At 40.3% G+C, this 14,072-nt stretch overlaps 1 protein-coding gene across 4 annotated transcripts in view; it reads left to right on the top strand.

Moving 5' to 3' along the window:
• Nucleotides 1-14,072, top strand: part of GPBP1L1 (GC-rich promoter binding protein 1 like 1) — a 54,606-nt gene that overhangs the window by 37,464 nt on the left and 3,070 nt on the right. For 2 of the 4 annotated variants that reach the window (XM_021684266.1, XM_021684267.1), the window contains 5 exons: nucleotides 2,168-2,240; nucleotides 3,468-3,661; nucleotides 11,511-11,651; nucleotides 12,502-12,660; nucleotides 13,450-13,574. In XM_021684266.1, coding sequence (XP_021539941.1) covers nucleotides 2,168-2,240; nucleotides 3,468-3,661; nucleotides 11,511-11,651; nucleotides 12,502-12,660; nucleotides 13,450-13,574 — 692 coding nt within the window. The remainder of the gene's footprint in view (nucleotides 1-2,167; nucleotides 2,241-3,467; nucleotides 3,662-11,510; nucleotides 11,652-12,501; nucleotides 12,661-13,449; nucleotides 13,575-14,072) is intronic. The other 2 variants (XM_044914497.1, XM_021684268.1) reach the window with 2 other exon arrangements.

Below are 14,072 nucleotides of genomic sequence, written 5' to 3'. Positions count from 1 at the left end.
GTCAAATAAATAAAATCTTTAAAAAAATAAAAAACAAAATGTTTCTGGTTTAGCAAGTAATGTTCTGTTGGCTTAAACTGAGTGAACTGAGTGGTGATTACAAGAACTTTTGCCCATTTGTTTTATGTAGTTTATCTGTATTATATTTTACTATTTTTAAAAATCAGTGGAAAGAAATAAAAGATACCACATAAACAGGGGCAGTGTCTCTGAAAACCCTGAATAGAATGTGACTAAGAAGAACACAAGCCTATTACAACAAGACAATACAGCTTTTATCCATGGGGACTCCCTCTACCTATACTTTTCCATCCAGAGGAGTGTATTTATCTGTCCTTCATATTTTGTCACTAATTTTTCCATTTATATGGTGAGTTGGTTCTTCAGTATGTATCTGTGCTTGTTCTATGCTTGTGGTTCTCACCTTGATGGATTGAAAATACATACCTGCGGGGCGCCTGGGTGGCTCAGTCGGTTAAGCGTCTGCCTTCGGCTCGGGTCATGATCTCAGGGTCCTGGGATCGAGCCCCACATCAGGCTCCCTGCTCCGCGGGAAGCCTGCTTCTCCCTCTCCCACTCCCCCTACTTGTGTTCCCTCTCTCGCGTGTCTCTCTCTGTCAAATAAATAAATAAAATCTTTCAAAAAATAAAAAAAATAGGGGCGCCTGGGTGGCTCAGTCGTTAAGCGTCTACCTTCAGCTCAGGTCATGATCCCAGGGTCCTGGGATCGAGCTTCCCGCTCTGCGGGAAGCCTGCTTCTCCCTCTCACACTCCCCTTGTTTGTGTTCCCTCTCTCGCTGCCTCTCTCTCTGTCAAATAAATAAATAAAATCTTTAAAAAAAAAAAAAAGAAAAAAGAAAAAGAAAATACATACCTGCTGGGGCCCATCCCTAGACATTTTGATTCAGAAGCTCCGTAATGGAGTCTGGGCATCTTTCTGTTGTTTGTTTCATGTTCTATGGGTAATTGTGCTGAAAAGCCATTTTCCTACTCTTTTACCATATTGTAAAATTTGGGCTTGGATACCAGTGTCATACCATACCTCTAGTTGTTAAGTCCAGTTTATTGCTCTTAACACTTTTCCATCCTACCCCTCATCTCTTTCTCAATTCCTGTTACCTTCATTATTCTCCTGAACTGTGGAATTGGGTCTCCTCTAATGGTCTCCTAGTTGATGTTTAAGCCTCTCAGATACATCCTTGAAGCTGCACCAGACTGTTATATACTTAATGATTATGGATTATGTTTACTGCATGAGAAATGGATCTTCAATACCTACAGGATAAAATTTAGTCTCCCTAAAAAATCTGGCTCTTGCCTACTTTGCTAGGCATCTCTTTGACCACAGAAAGTTCCCCTCCTTCCCTAGTACTAATCATTCTGAACTATTTGCAGATCTCTGAATATTCTATTCTTTTTCGTGCTTTCCTGTCTGGGTGTTCATTGAGCATTCTGTTCCTGGAATCACGCGTTTTCCAGCTTTGGAATTCATCTTTAAGGATTCTTCTTAGTCATCGAACCTCTAATGAAACCTTTTCTGATAGCACTTCTCTTTCAAGTGGAATTGACTGTTCCTTCTTCTCTAATATAAATTTTCATCGTAGACCCTATAACTTTTACTGTGCTTATTTGTCTACAAGTATGTATCTTTGTAGTGAGACTGTGACCCTTGTGGGCACAGGGCCTCTTAATTATCTTAATTGCCTTTGTATTCCTAGCACAGTCCCTGGCACATGGTCTGCCTCTGCCCTAAAGCAGTCTTAGAAAAGCTACGCATACGACACATTTCACTGACCAGATTGTCCTTAAATCTGAGAAAAGTGATCTACATTCTTGTCCATTCAGTTTCCCGTGCCTCCTTACTTGGTGTACATACCCTATCGGAAGATGCGAACTTGTATTTAGTCTATTTATTTAAAAAAAAAAAAATTTTTTTTTAATCCTCTTATGTTAAAGGGAATGAAACCCAAGAGAGCCTAAGATTAATATAAGATCTATTGATTTAGCAGTTCAATATTTTCTGCTTACTTGTTGATTCTGAATACAGTGTTAAATATGTGCTGCTAATACATAATTATCAGATAGGTTCCATGGTGATGACTACTTTGTGAAAAGTGCCAAAATGATTAGCTTTCTTTATCAACCATTAATATCCATTTTTTCCTAGCCTTCTTTGAATCCAGAAGCTGGCAAACAGAATCAACCATGCAGACCTATTGGGACCCCTTCTGGAGTGTGGGGTAGGTAGATTTGCCATTTTAAAGGCACAACTTTAAATTTTTCTTAGAGGAGAGGAGCAAAATTTCTTTCTTTTTTTTTTTGTTTCTTTTTTTCTCATCTCATTCATTTGCACATGGTAACTAACACCTATGATCTCTTACTGTGTCCACCCAAAATACCACTGAAATGTAATGGTAGTGGAGTCATAATACAGATAATGGAGAGCTTGTAAAGCCCTGAATTTGAAAGCAGATTTTAAGCAAAGGGAGAATTATCTAAAGCTTATGAGAAGTAATGTTTAATTAACATCGCTAATTCATTTATAACAAAGTGAATTTTTTGTGTTATAATTATCTCTTAAATATTTGGTAGGCAAATGTAATGGTATTTTCTAAGCATTCTTTCATATTAGTAGTCTTCTAAAGTGTTCTTTGAAAGGCTGTATAATACCACATCCTATAGACGATTTTGTTCAACCAGGTTCCAGTTGTTGAGGATTTTTTTGTTTAAGGGTGTTGGGGAGCAGGTTTGCCAGTTATAAATGTTGCTTGTTGTGTAGAGGGCAAGGTGAAAACATAAATACACACAATTATGTGTACATGTTGGGAATAACTAGCCTTATAAAAAAATTAAGAGACAAATCAGTGTATTTCTTAAAACCTGATCTGTAGTTTTGGAATCGTTGGCATTTACAAATGAGACTCTCCTAGTCCCTACATTAATTCAGTAGTTAGGCATCTTATTGGGAAGGCTTTAATATATCTAAATACTGGTTTTGGATCTTGAATTATAGGATTAAAGGTGCTTGTTGTACCATTTCCCCTTTGTTAGTAGTGTAAGGCTTTGCTCCACTTTGCCTCATCAGAAGGTCCCAGGATAGCCTCCTTTCCCTGATTTCCACATCTATATCCACTCCCATGCTGACAGGAACTGCCATACTTGTATATATTCTTGATTGGTGTGTGCCTGAGTGATCATACCATATACTAGACAAGTTATGCCCCTGAAGGACTACTAACACCTTTGGGCTTCCTGGTTGATTTATGAATTCAGCTTCATATGCAGCCTTTTCCCTATAATTCCCAAATAGTGTTATTTTTGAGAATAACTGTTAAGTGCACACCAAGAAATGTTTGTTCCTCAGTGTCACCTGTCAGCTCTTTTTTGAAAGTGAGGACTTCATATATACTGCTTCGTATTAACCAATATTTGAGATTCTTTTGCCTCTTCACTATTGTATTTCACAGAAAACCCACCTAGTGCCAAGCAACCCTCCAAAATGCTAGTCATCAAAAAAGTTTCCAAAGAAGATCCTTCTGCTGCCTTCTCCGCTGCATTCACCTCACCAGGATCTCACCATGCAAATGGGAACAAATCATCATCCATGGTTCCAAGTGTCTATAAGAACCTGGTTCCTAAGCCTGCGCCACCTCCTTCCAAGGTATGATTTGGAATCAAGTGTAAGAACCTTACATAGCAGAGGTTTGGGAATAAATCAGGAAAAAATTTAGTAAATTTATTTTTTCCCATTGAACCATTCACCAGATACTCATTTAGTACCTAATATATGTGTAGTATTTTATTCTGTCTCCAAACTCTCTACTTCTGCTAATTGGATTTTTAGTAGGCTTCCTCATACTCATTAGCTTCATCTCATAAACTTGCTTCTTCTGATTTGCTGTTTCCGTTAATAGCATCAACATCCATCTGATCACTTGGCTGATTATCTAGATTGGCTTCATCTTTCCTCCTCCTTATCATCACTCATTCCCCTGTACCAAACAATTATAAATTCCCTGTTACTTATTCCCTCTATGATGTCCTATGCCCTTGTTACCTCCCATGTACTATTGTAATGCACCCTTTTATTTCCTCATCTCCTTATATTCATCTTGCACAAAACTGCCAGAATGATCGTCCTAAAACAATGTGAATGTTTTACATTTACATGACATCCTTTCCTCAATCACTTCAGCAGTCCCAAACCATCTATAGCAGGGTTTGATAAATTTCTTCTATAAAAAGTCAGATAATAAATATTTTAGGCTTTGCTGGTCACCTATGACACAAGGTTTTTGTTACATTTACCTTTCTTTTCTTTTCTTCCTTTCTTTCTGTTCTTTGCTTGTTTTACAACGCTTGAAAAATGTAAAAAGTGTATTATTAGCTCAGGGGCCATATAGAAACAGGCCTCTGGCCCATGAGTGTTCCTTACCAACCCTGATCTTACAATACAGTGTCCGAACTTCTTAGCAGTGGCATGTATAATTCTTTATAGCCTGAGCCTAATCCATCTTTTATAATTTACTACCCCTTCTTTCTCTTACCTGGAAAATTATTCATCCTTCAAATTCACGTCATCCGTTCTGGGAATCCTTTTCTATCACACATATCTTAAGATCTCATTAATCTTTAGATCTCTCTTTGAATAGCACTCTTGTCTTTTATCACAATATCTATAACAATTAATTACATTTCTTTATTTCCTCATTTGTAATCTCCTTAAGGGCAGCTTTCAGATCCTTTCCATATTCGTGTCCCTAGCACCCTCACAAAAGCACATAATAATTGCTTTAATGAATTCTAGCCACTATACAGAAGTAATTAGAATTTACTTCGTGGGGCGCCTGGGTGGCTCAGTCATTAAGCGTCTGCCTTCGGCTTGGGTCATGATCGCAGGATCCTGTATCGCTCTCCCTGCTCCGCAGGAAGCCTGCTTCTCCCTCTCCCACTCCCCCTGCTTATGTTCCTGCTCTCACTATCTCTCTCTGGCAAATAAATGAAATCTTTAAAAAAAAAAAAAAAAAGTTTTTTTTTACTTCATTATTGAGAGGAAAACCAGTGAGCATTTATTCATTTTCCTCTGTGTGTAAGCACTGTGTTTGGTGGTTCTGAGCAATACAGGTAAGTACAACATTAGTCATGACTATCCATGAGCTGAAAGTCTAATTGGGATAATAAGATATAACAACATGAAAGCTCATGTGATGTGTGTGAAATAAAATAGTAACAGATGCTAATATCAAATTCTAGACAGACTTAGAATAACAAATGAATTAAACACTAGTGTTCAGATTATGACCATCAAGGAAAATTTTGCTGAAAACTTGTCATTTGAACTGATCTTTGGAGGATGGTCCAGATTTGGATAGGCAGAAAAAAGTCTGGAGAGTATTGCACATCATTAAGAGAAGTGGTGGTTAAATACAAATTCTGAAACCAGAAGACACTGGCAATATTTGAGGGATGGTGAATGATCATTTTAATTACTACTGGGAGCACTAGGGAAATATCCAGACTAGGGGTCCTTATCCTAGTGGTAACGAATGAAGCTTTCAGGGTAGGTAAGATCTCTAAGGAAAAAGAGTGGAAGAGTAAAGAATGAGAAAATAAAACGTGGAGGAATATTTAGTAATTTATAAATATTAGGAAAATACCGATATAGTCAATAGGACTAAGAAACTGTAATTCAGACATCAAAAAGAATAGTATAATATCACAAAATCTGGGTAGGTGAGTTTAAATTAGCAACTGGGGTTGTCAACACTTAACAATTGCTGCTGACAAGTTGAGGAAAATAAATGAAAAAAGGGTTTTGACCTTAGCAGTTGGAAAGGTTTAGGTCACCTTTGAGTTGAGGTTTTCGGAGAATAGTGTAGGGATGAAACAAGATTTCAGGGGATTCTGGAATTATGTGGGTGGAAGTGGAGGTAGTAGCAGTTTTGAGACTTGATAGTGAAAGGAAATAGAATATAGGTGGTGGTAAAGTTAAGTGAAAGGATGGAGAAAATCTGTAGGAAGAAGCCCTTTTAATATACTTGAAAGAGGTCATTAAAGAATCGTGACCTAGGAAGAAATGAGCAGGAATAAAATTGATTGACAAGGGGAATTTTCTTTGAAAGGGTTTAGGATACTTCTTTGTCTGATGTAGAAGGGAAGGAATGTGAATTTAAGTCAAGAGAGCAACTACTGGGCGCCTGGGTGGCTCAGTTGGTTAAGCGACTGAGCCTTCGGCTCAGGTCATGGTCCCGGAGTCCTGGGATCGAGTCCCACATCGGGCTCCCGGCTCAGCGGGGAGCCTGCTTCTCCCTCTGACCCTCTCCCCTCTCATGCTGTTTCTCTCTCTCTCTCAAATAAATAAATAAATAAAATCTTAAAAAAAAAAAAAAAGAGAGAGCAACTACTATCTAGGAAACAGTATAGCATGGAAATTAACAGCAGGGCTTTGGAGTAGAGTCCACTTTGTACCTTTTTTGTGATACGACCGTGGACAAATTTCTTAAGTTCTAAGTCTCAGTTTTATCATCTATAAAATGGAAGAGTAGTACCTATCTTTTAAGGTTTTTGTGAGGTGTAAATGAGATTTTATGAGGTATTTAAAACTGGCATATAGTAAGTGCTAATAAATTACAGCTATTATTATCAACACACTTTGTTCCATTCCTTAAAGTGTTATTTCATTTGAAATGTCTGCAAGCATTCTGTTAAACCATAGAGAATATAAAAATGAGTTAAAACAGTATGTCCTCAGACACCTAAGAAAGCTTTTGAGGGTGAAGAAGTGGCAGGTACAAAAGTCAGGACACAGAGCTTAAGATTAGTTTAGCTCTGTTACGTAGGACTATCCTAAGTCGAGGATAGAATGAAAATAGAAAAACTAAGGTAAAGGCTATGAATGTCCTTGCAGAAGGTAATGAAGCCTGAACAGGGATGATGAAAGTGGGCAGAGAATGGAGGTGGTGAAGGCACACAGTGGGAAGGAAACAGGACACCGCACATTCTTCTCTGGGAAACGGATAACTATGGAGCCATTCACTGGAGTTAAGAAGAGAGAAAGATCAGTTTTCAGGAAAAGTTGATGAGAGTGGTTCTGCATGTGTGAAATGTGAGATATTAGAGGAAGGAAGAGGTGAGATGACTGGGATTTATCCAGTCATTTTCTCTAGGCATTCAACGGTTATTACAAGTGAGTATCTAAAAACTGTGTCACTAGAGGTACACAATAATCTTAAAGAGTTTGTTATCTACTAGAGGGACAGATATAAAAAATAAATGTTCTCCTTTGCATGGAGAGGGTCCTCAGACTCTTTATAGTATAAGGTCATATTTGAACTGGGTTTTGAAGTGGAAAAGGAAAGAATGGCCATTTGTTGACATCCTCCTATGTTCCAAGACCTTCATTAGGCCTTTTACATATATTCTATAACATTTACTCCTCTAATCCTAGGACGCAGGAAATTATGTAATATGAGGTTGCATAACTAATAAAGTGATGGAGTCAGGACTCTTAAACCAGGTTTGTCTGACTTCAGTCCAGAGCTCTTTCCGGTACATCAAACTGCCTCCTATCCTGAAGGATTAAAAAGGAAGGAGGAAGTTGATTCAGGTTTTAGAGTCAGACTATGATTTTCAGCAAGTTACTTAATTTTGCTAAACTTGTTACCATAAAAATTAATTGGAGCTATTTATATCTGTCACATAGTTGTGGTAAAAGAATGAAATTAAAGTTGTAAAAGTACTTGGAATATAATAGTGGCACATCTTAAGTAGTCAGTAAATAGTAGTTTAAAAACAGCAGGAGGGGCGCCTGGGTGGCTCAGTCGGTTGAGCGTCTGCCTTTGGCTCAGGTCGTGATCTCAGGGTCCTGTGATCGAGTCCCACATCGGGCTCCCTGCTCAGTGGGGAATCTGCTCCCTCTCCCTCTGCCCTTTCTCCACATGTGTTCTCCCTCCCGCTCTCTCTCAAATAAGTAAATGAAAAGATCTAAAAAATAAATAAATAGAAACAGTAGGAGTTCAGGGCGCCTGGCTGGCTCAGTCCATGGTGCATGTGACTCTTGATCTTGGGGTCGTAAGTTCAAGCCACATGGCATAGGGATTACTTAAAAACAAACAAACAGGGGCGCCTGGGTGGCTCAGTTGGTTAAGCGACTGCCTTTGGCTCAGGTCATGATCCTGGAGTCCCTGGATCGAGTCCCGCATCGGGCTCCCTGCTCGGCAGGGAGCCTGCTTCTGCCTCTGACCCTCCCCCCTCTCATGTGCTCTCTCTCATTCTCTCTGTCTCAAATAAATAAATAAAATCTTTAAAAAAAACAAGCAAAAAAAAACGAGTAGGAGTTTGTTAGGGAGCAAGTAGATGGGGCTTTCCAGGCAGAGGAACCATTGTTACAAAAAAAAAAAAAAAATGGGGGCGCCTGGGTGGCTCAGTCATTAAGCGTCTGCCTTCGGCTCAGGTCATGATCCCAGGGTCCTGGGATCGAGCCCCACATCGGGCTCCCTGCTCAGTGAGGAAGCCTGCTTCTCCCTCTCCCACTCCTCCTGCTTGTGTTCCCTCTCTCACTGTGTCTCTCTCTGTCAAATAAATAAATAAAATCTTTAAAAAAAAAAAAAAAAGGAAGGCGGGAAAAACATGTCATGTTTGGGAAAAGACAAATGATTAAGTATGGCTGGTAATTGGGAATTGGTGGGGGGAAGTATTAGTTAAGCCAGTCTAGTCAAGGAGGTGTCTCTCTCTCTCTTTTTTTTTTTTAAGATTTTATTTAAGAGCGGTGAGAGTGAGAGAGCACAAGCAGGGGGGAACAGCAGAGAGGGAGAGAGAAGCAGGCTCCTCACTAAGCAGCAGGGACCCAGGACCCTGGGAACATGACCTGAGCCAAAGGCAGACGTTTAACCAACTGAGCCACCCAGGCACTCCCATTCATGGAGGTCTTTATAAAAACTCAGGTTAGGGGTAGAGATACAGTTTTACATATTTTCTACATGGTTTCAACAATTTAAATGATTAAGCAGTTACAAAATAATTGGTTTTTCTGATGACATTAATGGAGAAACAGATAGATTATAACAGAACACTGAGGCTAGAGCTCTGAAGAATGCCTGCATCCACTGAAGGAAATCCAGAAAGGAAAAGAGGGCAAGTTCGAAAAGATGCGTAATAGCAATCTCTCATTCTCCAAAAACAGATTTTTTTTTTAAGATTTTATTTATTTCAGAGAGAAAGAGAACATGAGAAGGGGGAGGGTCAAAGGGAAAAGCAGACTCCCTGCTGAGCAGGGAGCCCAATGCTGGACTCAATCCCAGGACCCTGGGATCATGACCTGAGCCGAAGGCAGATGCTCAACTGACTGAGCCACCCAGGTGCCCCAGATTTTTTTTTTTTTAAATTAAGAGCTGGCGTTGGAATATAATGTGACAAGATTTTTGGTTATTTATTGAAAATAGGGATAGAGATGAGTATTGCAGAGAATTGATAGTAAGTAATAATGAGCAAGTATAAGACAGCAGATACTGACTTACACAGAAAAGTTTGGCAATAAGAGGATGATGGTATAAAGGAAAATAAATGTTTGGGTTTTTTCCCCTAGCTTCAGTAAGGTGGCTTAGCATGTTTGTAGATAAAGGGGAAGAATTTATTAGAAGAAAGGAAGAAATAATTGATAAATTCAGAAAGGAAAGAGAATGAACAGATACAGAATGGTAAAAGGGGGTTAGGAAGCTATTGAACTTGAGGTGCAAAAGGAGAGAATTGGGGAAAGTTTGGATCTAGTGACTTCTGACTTCTCAGTCCAGTATGAGAAGGCAAGATGATTTGAAATGGAGAGAGTTGGGATTGATTTGGAGTTTGAAGGAAAGGAGAGGACATTTTTTTAAAACCCATGGTTGATATGTGGTTCACTTTGGTGGATTTGTATGTATAGAATTCCTCTAATAAAAGAAGGCATGGGGCATAGGTTTTCTCCAGTGAGCAACCAGCTATATAGCATAGTGTTTGAGTTACTGAAAATTAAGATTAAATTGGAATAAAGTTGGGCAGAGATCTAGGTATCCTGTTGCATGTAACACTGTCTGGTAAACTTTCCATACTACTATGGTAAAAACCCAAGTGTTGGAGTGTCCTGAGGTGCCAATGTTAAAAGAAAGACAAAGCATCTGATAACCGGCTACAACTCTGTGGAAGCTACTGGGGGGAACTATCATCTTTGATAATGAGCCTTACATAAGCAGCCATCTTTAGATTTGCATCAGTGCAAGAAATAAATTAATCTCCATTCCAGTTGGGTCGTTGTCTCTCTTATCTGCGTGCATCTTTTTGGAGGCATTGCAAAAAACAATACTACATATTACTTGAGTAACCTCAGACAAATTGTGTAACTTTCTTAACCTTAGTGTCATTTTGTTGTAAAAAGTTGACATAATTATACCTGATCGGGTTAAGAATGAAAACAGTATGACAACCATCTGATAGATACCCAATTACGTTAATTTCCTTCTTAAGGAAATTGGTATTCTTTAATACCAACAAAGAAATTCTTTTCACTCAGATCCTTCCTTTTTCCTGGCAGTCTCTCAGTTCTGATTGTTTCATTCTGGGAAAATTGATACTTGCTTCAGCCTCACTCCATTGATGTGCTTTATCTTTCCTGTTTTCCTCAGGTAGTGTGATTGACTCAAAAAGAGTGGGGTGCGCCTGGGTGGCACAGTCGATTAAGCATCCAACTCTTGGTTTCTCCTCAGGTTGTGATCTCGGGGTCATGGGATCAAGCCCTGCATCGGGCTCCACGCTGAGTGCAGAGTCAGCTTGAAATTCTCTCTCCCTTTCCCTTTGCCCCTCCCACTTCTGTGTGTGCTTGCTCTCTCAGTCTTTCTCTCTCTCAAATAAATCTTTAAAAAAAAGGAATATTTTAGTTGCACTAACAGTGCCCAATCATAATTGGGATCAGGGCCAGAGTGACAGAATGGGCCTAGACCCCACAAGGCCAAGCAAAGAAGGGACCATCCAGAATTGTCTAGCCATTTACATTGCCCACACTGGCCTAGAAGTAGCTTCCTGTCATTGAAGTTCTTGGAAAATAACCTTTTTTTTTAAAGAATCAAGATTACATCAGAGGTTAACAAACATGCCATAAAAAGGGAACACTTTAGGGTCCAGTAAGTTTGGGAAATGCTACCTCTCAAATTCACATGTATAGTTAAATGCTTTGGGAAATAGCATAGTAAAGAAACCTGTTGAAGTTTATTCATCTCAGCATCTCCCACACTTACTAAACTAGAGCTCTCTTTTTTGAGAATACCTATTAATATCTCATGGTACTTCTGGTTTCCATCTGCTTTTTTCCTTCCAAGTGCCTAACCTTAGAAAGAGGTTGGATACCTCCCAAACATGTTAAGATGGGTAAGCTCTAGGAACTCATGTTCCCACATAACATTTTATTCTTTGCTTTATGTGATCTTCCAGGTTGAGCTTCTGTCTCCATACTTGTTCTGACTGATTTGTTTTTTCTTCCCATGTAGCCCAGTGCATGGAAAGCTAACAGAATGGAACACAAATCAGGATCCCTTTCCTCTAGCCGGGAATCTGCTTTTACCAGTCCAATCTCTGTTACCAAACCAGTAGTACTGGCTGGTGGCGCAGTTTTAAGCTCTCCTAAAGAGGTGAGTGAAGATAACACCAAGCAGCCTTTTCTAGAATTGCTATTTCCCATTTACTTATACTAAGATACATGGTGTGACATGTAAAGCTCTAATTACATTTCCTTTGTAGCTGTGTTTAGAGTCTTTTTTTTTTTTTTAAGATTTTATTTATTTATTTGACAGAGAGAGATAGCTAGAGCAGGAACTCAAGCAGGGGGAGTGGGAGAGGGAGAAGCAGGCCCCGCCGAGCAGGGAGCCCAATGTGGGACTCAATCCCAGGACCCTGGGATCATGACCTGAGGCAGATGCTTAACAACTGACCCACCCAGGTGCCTGCTCAGAGTCATTTCTTTACTGGTGATTCCCATTTGCATCCGCAGATGGGCAATGGCAGAGTGGAGTAGTTGCTCTGTAGTAGACTGGGGTCAGCCTGTGTTAAACTGGCATAAAGGATCAAAGAGGTGCTGTATAAGCCATACAGTCTTAACTGCAAAAACCCTGGAAAGCTGTGGGTTGCCTGGGTGGCTTAGTTGGTTGAGCCTCTGCCTTCAGCTTAGGTCGTGATGCCAGGGTCCTGGGATCAAGCCCCAGTTGGGCCCCCTGCTCATCGGGGAGCCTGTTTCTCCCTCTCTCTTCCTCCTCCCTGCTCATTCTCTCTCTCTCTCAAATAAATAAAATCTTTAAAAAAAAAAAAAAAAAAACCTGCAAAGCTGAAGTCTGTTTATTTAAATGAAAAGGATAGTTTATTTTAGGTAAAAGAGTGATAATTAGGCTACCAGATTCTGGAAATCAGTACCATGTAGAAGTGACCCAGAGAATCCCAGTTCTTGCATTTGCTGTCAGGAGCAACCTATTTGTGGTATTTGCCCAGAGTCCGTCCAGCACTACTCCTCCAATTGAGATCAGCTCCTCTCGCCTGACCAAGCTGACCCGCCGAACTACCGACAGGAAGAGTGAGTTCTTGAAGACTCTAAAGGATGACCGGAATGGAGACTTTTCAGAGAACAGAGACTGTGACAAGCTGGAGGACGTAAGAGCATAAGGCTTTTCTGGGGCAACACGGGTTTTCCTGTGTTGTGTATGTCTTTTTTAAGTCTTCAATTGGTCAGTGCTGTAAAAAATTGGTAAATTATAGAAGCTTTCATCAGTTAGGATTACATTTAATTGCAGTATAAGAAAATCTGACAAATAGAACCATAAAACAAAGAGGGTTTTTTTTTTGTATCCTACAACAGGAAGGTTAGAGGTTGCAGGCTAAGCAGGTAAGCTCATTGGGATTATCAGGAAACTTAACAACATTTGGTCACCTTGGACTAGGGTAGTTACTGACCTCTATACTTCCCATCCGTATTCTGGTTAGGGAAAGGACAGGGAGCCAAAAAACCTGAAAGGCGATAATGTCCCTTTTAAAAATGCTTTCTTAAAAGCCACACCCTGCAATTTCCAGGAGTACAACATTGGCCAACTATCAAATAGCAACTCCTAGCTGCAAGGGACTCTAGAAAGGTGAACTTTTTAAAGGCTGAGCACAATAGTTTTTTAGTCCAAATTGTTAAGGAAGGCTAGAGCATTGATGCTGCATCAGTATCTAGTAGCGTCTCCCACCATTGACATAACCTAAAGTTAAGATCCTGACCAGTTGGTATACTTGAGAAATCTTAGTAAGGTGAACAAGTCCTCATTTTTAAATGGGGAAAACCTGTGGGCTGAAGTTGTTTTCTGGAGAGCACGTTTCCTTGGTTCTGACTCCTTAATCTTGTAGATTGTGTATCTTGCCACAAAGGGTCATCGAACCAAGTGTGTCCTTCCCTTCTTTCAGTTGGAGGACAACAGCACCCCTGAACCAAAGGAAAACGGAGAGGAGGGCTGTCATCAGAACGGCCTTAGTCTCCCTATAGAGGAGGAAGGGGAGGTCCTTTCACACTCCCTGGAAGCAGAGCACAGGTGAGTGCAGATCAGATCACAGGGCATGCTGTGTATGGCCTGTAAGGAGCTTGAACATCCTTAAGACACCCCAGATGGCGTCTGGCCTACAGAGAGAAGTGTTCATGGGCCATAACTTGTTCTCTCTTTATGCCCCAGCTTGGCCTATTGCCCACTGGGCATTCCTTTACAGATTTGCCAGCTTTTTCACAACTTTCCTCTGCAAGGCTTTCGTGAGTTTACTTTCAGACTAGGTTTATAACTCCATTTGGAGAAGGGAACCTATTTTCTAGGACCGTTGTGCTGGCCCTTGGACCCTCCTAGCCCAAGTGAGCCTTTATAAGACCCTTTTAAAAGGCCTTGGGAGGCCATGCCTCCCCACGGATGGAGCTTGTTCTTTAAATGAGGGCCTTGAACATAGAGCAGCCAGCTGTTTGGGGCACCTGGATGGCAGATGGGGCCTGCCGTGTGTGGCAGTACCTTCCTAAAAGGAAGTTCCTGTCCTGAAGAACTTTAGAA

The sequence above is a fragment of the Neomonachus schauinslandi genome, chromosome 4 (assembly GCF_002201575.2).
Source record: "Neomonachus schauinslandi chromosome 4, ASM220157v2, whole genome shotgun sequence".
Taxonomy (NCBI): domain Eukaryota; kingdom Metazoa; phylum Chordata; class Mammalia; order Carnivora; family Phocidae; genus Neomonachus; species Neomonachus schauinslandi.
The sequence above is the reverse complement of the archived record's forward strand: the minus strand, read 5'-3'. Positions and strand labels throughout refer to the sequence as shown.